Here is a 5,689-nt window from a genome sequence, read left to right on the forward strand (position 1 = left end):
TCTCCACCAGGTCATAGTTACTCCCTGAAAGCAAAATAGTTAATCCAGCCTTCGGCCCTTCTTACGGCATCTGGAAACAGAAGAAATTTGTAGATAACAGCTGTGTAATGTTGCATTTTTATACTACTGACACTCGTCCCTCGTCTCACTCTCTGCAGGATTATCAGTTTCTTAATCACTCTTTGTATAGCCCTACGCAGAGAACTTCAGCTAGGGCAGCTTGTCACCCCAGATTTACTAGTGAAAATACGAAAAGCTGGTGGCAGCACTGATCTCGGCTAGTGACCTGCCTTCAGTTTGGTAGTTTCTTCTTTCCAAAGTCTGAACATGTGAACTATATTGCATTTTATTGGTGTTAAAAGTAAAAACCTCCCTCATGTCCTGTTAAGATGCTCTGTGCTTGCTCCAAGTTTTGGGAGTCATGGTGACGTGTTTCTGCCAAGTCCTGACTTTGCTGGTGCCACGTCAGAGGCTGGAGCTGGGGTGGCCCCGGGCAAAGGGTTGAGGTGGTTGGGCACCAGCTTATGCTGATAACTTGCCTTTTATTGCTGGTTGAAAGTTTGGTGTTGCTTCAGCCCTTCTGCAAAAAATAAGTAAAGATTCATCACAATACTTTGCATAGTTCTTCAGCATATGCAAAATGTTGTGGTTTAACCGTTTTTGGGAAAAGAATCTTTTTAAAACAAGAAGAAGAAAGCTTTCTGGTTTGTTTAGGATGTTCTGATTTATATGCAAATGCCCTCATTTCTTCTTTTCGGAAGTTCTCCGGGAAAATTGCAAAAACCTGATTTCTTTCTTTCCAAAAAAAAAAGCAAGAAACTTTAAAGTTTTTATAAGCCAGATCATCTTAACGAGGTTGCCTGAAGGTGTTTGTCAACCTGTCAGAGCCCCATTGCAGTGGTTGTGTGCTGCTCCTGCTTTCCAGCTGCTTGGACATCCTCAGGTTACCTGACAATTCAGTCAAAGCAGAAAAAAGCTGCCGCTCTGTCTGCAGCAATTCAGAGTTGAGGTGGAATTACGCTTTTTTTTGTGAACAAATACTAATCACTTATTTATGTGTGTGTTTATTTTAGGGATAGACTTCAAGATTAAAACGGTTGAACTACAAGGAAAGAAGATCAAGCTACAGATATGGTGAGTAACAGACCTGAGAGGCTGCGGGTTGGCTTCCCCCCGGATAGCTTCCTTCAGAGGCAAGTTTTCAGGAGGCTATCTCATTTTGTAACTGGTTTGTGTTTTCAGTTGCGGTGAAGCTCCACGCGTGTTCCCCTAAACTGTTTCTAAGAAACAGGGAAGAGATCTGTGTGTTGGGTTTACAGCTGCTGTTGGTGGTGCTCCCTGGACAGGCTGCTGGCAGGTCTCCCCTTGGGTAGGGCAGGATCCCGTTGCGGTGAAGCTCCACGCGTGTTCCCCTAAACTGTTTCTAAGAAACAGGGAAGAGATCTGTGTGTTGGGTTTACAGCTGCTGTTGGTGGTGCTCCCTGGACAGGCTGCTGGCAGGTCTCCCCTTGGGTAGGACAGAATCCTGGCAGTCTGTGATTTAGTGGGAAGTGTTTTAAAAACAGAATTTTTAACTTAGGAGCTGCCTCGGGTCTATGTCTGTAAAGTCACTGCTAGCCTTACTCTTGAGTCAGCAAGAAAGTGTCATCTACATCCCGCACTTCTTTCCTATTTGTCCGTGGTAAGCTAGAGAGTTTCTCAGCTGGCTGAAAACACGCTGCTTTTCTGTGGGAAACTCCAACACAAGGCGGAACTTAAACTCTCTCCTTTTAGTTTGCTGTGCATGTCGAACTAGAGGTGTTTTAACAGCCTTGTAAGGAAAGGCCCCCTTGACACATGCTGGTGCGTTCTGAGTATGCTGAGGAGTGGCTGAGGGACTTGAGGGACCGGAGCAAAGGAGGCTCAGGGGAGGCCTTCTGGCTCTCCACAACTCCCTGACAGGACAGTTGGATGAGGTGTGGGTTAGTCTCTTCTTCCCAGGAACAAGTGGCGGGATGAGAGGAACTGGCCTCCAGTTGTTCCAGGGGACGTTGAGGTTGTTGCTGAGGAACCATTTCTGTCCTGTTGGGGTTGTGCAGGGCTGTGCAGGCTGCCCAGGGCAGTGGTGCAGTCCCCATCCCTGGAGGGGTTTAAAAGATCATGCCTGAGGTGGTGCTGAGGGACAGGGGTTAGTAGGGACCTGACAGTGCTGGGGGAGTGCCGGGACTGGAGGAACTTAAAGGGCTCTTCCAACCTAACGGATTCTGTGATTCTGTGATGTTTGTAGATGAAGGTGGATGCCTTCCAGTTAGGAGGAAGCACCGGTCGTCTTCTGGTTGAGGAAGACTACCTCAGTGATTATCCTTCCTGACGAACGTGTTCAGATTCCTTCTTGTCACCATCGCTCTGAGTGTCCACTGCGTGTCTCCGCTGATCCCATATCCTGCAAGCAAAAGTTGGCCAGCTTCATTAGTTTGGTTTGTGCCCTGCAGGGAGAGGACTCGCTACAGTTGACTTTGTTGTACAAACTGTGTAGCTGGTCGGTAAGGAAGCACTTTTGTGATGAGGTAACTCAGCACGCTGGAGTGCTTCAGCGGGAGCTGCCGAGGTAACATCGGCCTCAGGGCAGACCCTTCACGTTCAGCTTCTCAACCCAGACCAAACTGTAACTTCGACCCCAATGGGGTGGGTACGATGGATTACTGGGGGATGGAAAGATGGAACAGAGCATTGGGATCGCTGAAAGGAATTGATAGGTTAAACTGAGGAAAAAGTCATCCTGAACTGTAAAAACTGAAAAGATGGAATTCCAAGGGTGCTGAATGTGCGTCTAAACAAAGCGAGCCGTAGTGAAGCTGTGCGCCTCAAGGTGTTCAGCAGCTGAGGGAGATGAAGAGAGCTTTGGGCGAGCTGAGTTTAATGAATCTGCAACTTATAAACGTGGCGAGGTTGGGAGGTTGTGGTGTCGTGGTCTGAATCCGCTGCTTGTTCCTGCCAGTTTAAAATTTCACATTTGAAATGAAACTTGGAAAGCAGATAGTGCAGTTCCTGTGCATGCACTTCAGGGGAAATAAATAACAAAAAATTTAGGCTTTGTAGTTTCCAGCTCTTCCTGTACAGGAGTTTTGCCCAGCAGTGGTTTGGTGACGAGAACAGTAGTGTCTCTTGGTGAAGATATTTTGTGCAACACAGTCTATGTTTAACCACTGCTTCCTGTGTTCCCACTCGCCTGGTACTTTGAGGAGTTGTGTAACACGTTTCCAGCCTCCCTTCTTGCTCCTGCTGCAGCACGTCAGTCAGCAAGGGATACGTTTGTGGAACACTGTCCTTGGAAACCTGAGGCTGTTCTTGTGGCTTTTCTGGGTTGTGCTTTGTAACTGAAGCAAATGCCCAGGAGCTAACGTAGCTGAACCACCAAAATCTGTTGTCTGAGGTGTTCCACTGGGACACAGCTCCACGCATCATTAACCTGGTCAGACAACAGCAGAAGTCAGGGCTGAAGAGGAAGGAGCCTTTGGGTTAAGCACCAGCGATGAGTCCCTGGGTGCTGGTGTTCTTTTCAGCTGGAATTGTGTTGCTGGAGTGCTGGTACCTCTGCAGCACGGCCCTGGCAGAGCTTAGAGGAGAGACAACCGCTGTTGCCTTTGGGGGCTCCCCTGATCTGAAAACTACGATCTCAAACCACCCATCAGTTTGCCCTGGTTCTTGTACCATGTCTGAGCTGCTTCTGGTGGCTTCTGTAGCAACATTGGTCCAGTCCCCGAGTGTCAGTCCAGCCGCAGATGTCCAAAGTGCCACCATATCTTTGTCCAGCCTTTTTAATAGTAATTTAACAGCTATTCTATTGCTTCTTGTCAGTCCCTTTTACTGTGAGAAGGCAGTTTGGTCTTGTCATTGTTATCATCATTATTACTTTGTTATTGGTGCTTATTCAGATTGAAAGCTCTCCTTTTTTGTCCAGAGTAGCGACATTCAGCAGTTGGTGAAATGGCAGATGGTGGCAGAATGCTGTCCCTGACAGAGCTTAGTACGCATTAGCCATTCCCCAAACACGGTGGAGTTTCTTCACATAGAGCTGCTGAGTGTTTTCCATGAGTCATCACTGAGACCAGTGACAGCTACACAGACCTGTCACCTCCAGAGCCAGGTTTCTGCCTTGGTGGCAGTGATCAAGTGTTTGATTATGTCACGTTTCCATAGGGGAAAAGTGTGATTTGTTTTCACACACAGGAAGCCATAGAAACAAACCGCCCCTCGGTTTCAAATCACCATATTGACCTGCCCCTCCCTGTCCGTGTAATCCTCTGACACCCACGTATTGAGTCTTCTTCCTGGCAGGGGAGGTGCTCTCTAGCTGCCTGCAGAGCTGTGTCACTGCCATTTACTGGGGCTAGTACTGGCTTTTTTACCCCTTGGGGTGAGGGTGCTGTCTCAATGAGCACTGAATTTCACAGAAAACGGATAAAGCTGTTCCTAACAGAGCTCTGCTCCTTTCCTGTGCAGGGGGATGGCCACCTGCTTCTCCAAGGTGTGGGGCAGTACCTAGTCATGCCTCAACCTCTAAAATACATAGAGAGGAGTAAAGCAAGAGCACAGAGGTCAAGCGGAGTCAAGCCTTGCCAGAGGCAAGGAGCAACTTGATATCTCAGAGCTATTAAAAAGTGGGGTTGCTGTTCCGTAAGGCTCAAGCTGGGATTAAAGTGTTGTCATACCGCTCCAAGTATAGACATACCTATGGCAAAACACTGCTGAAGTGGGGAGAGGAGAGGTTGGGACAAGGGGAAGTGGAGAATGGTGGGACTGGGTAGCAAGCGGGACTGTGCCTGTGTGCAGGGAATTTCTGGAGGAGGCTCAACTAGGCTGGGCCAGCCTGGTGTGGTGTGTGGGCTGAGAGTGAGGAGGAGGATGGGACACAGCCCTCAGAACTGGCCTGAAGGAATGAACTTTTTCAGAGCCATCGGGAGGACCACTGGTATGTCAAATTTGTGTGCAAGCACAGAGGAGAATCCAGTATCTTCTTGGTTGAGTTCTTGTCCTAGAAAAATTGTTGATGAAACAGTGTGATATGATACTATGTGGAACAACACCAACTGTGGGCTTAGTACAGGATTTGGGAGAAAGGAATTAAGAGTAAAGGTTGGGGAGTAGAAATGCTTACGAATGGAAGGTTGACACTGATGAGCATCTGCAAAAATATCAGTACAGTCACTCACAGTACGGAGATCAGAGGGAGAGTAACAGAATGAGAATGAGAGGCTGCTGCTCCAGAAAAAGATGGTGTTACCGTTGCAACAGCTGGAAACACAAGACCAGCTGGAAAGATGAGGATTCTTCAGGAGGGCAGAGGAATGACTAAAGAGCGTGGGTTTTTGTTTTTTTTTTTAATCATTAATATACTGGGAAAGGTAGAGATTTATCAAACTTGTTGCTAGCACAGCCCCATTTGTGCTAGCATGGAGGTGACATGTGTGAAGCCCTAGGAAATGGAGTTAAGCTGTGGAAGGCCTCATCACAAGTTGTTGTGGAGGCTGCAGATGTACATGGATTCACAAGGGATTTCACGAAGGAACGATCTGGTTTGGACTGTTAAATTGCAGATGGGACCTCTGGCTCCAGAGGTGGAAGCTGGAAAACCTGTGGCCTGGCCAGATATGGCTCTTAGGTGCTTGTGAGAACATGCAGAATTCAGCTCTTGGTTGTTCATCCTGCT

General features: G+C 47.8%; 1 protein-coding gene across 1 annotated transcript in view; it reads left to right on the plus strand.

Annotated features, from left to right (window-relative positions):
• Positions 1–1,073: 1,073 nt before the first annotated feature.
• Positions 1,074–5,689, plus strand: part of RAB10 (RAB10, member RAS oncogene family) — a gene marked incomplete at its 5' end in the record, with an annotated part of 15,128 nt that continues 10,512 nt past the window's right edge. Inside the window, one exon of the mRNA XM_010135532.1 lies at positions 1,074–1,134. Coding sequence (XP_010133834.1) covers positions 1,074–1,134 — 61 coding nt within the window. The remainder of the gene's footprint in view (positions 1,135–5,689) is intronic.

Source organism: Buceros rhinoceros, unplaced genomic scaffold (assembly GCF_000710305.1).
Source record: "Buceros rhinoceros silvestris isolate BGI_N320 unplaced genomic scaffold, ASM71030v1 scaffold16864, whole genome shotgun sequence".
Lineage (NCBI taxonomy): Eukaryota > Metazoa > Chordata > Aves > Bucerotiformes > Bucerotidae > Buceros > Buceros rhinoceros.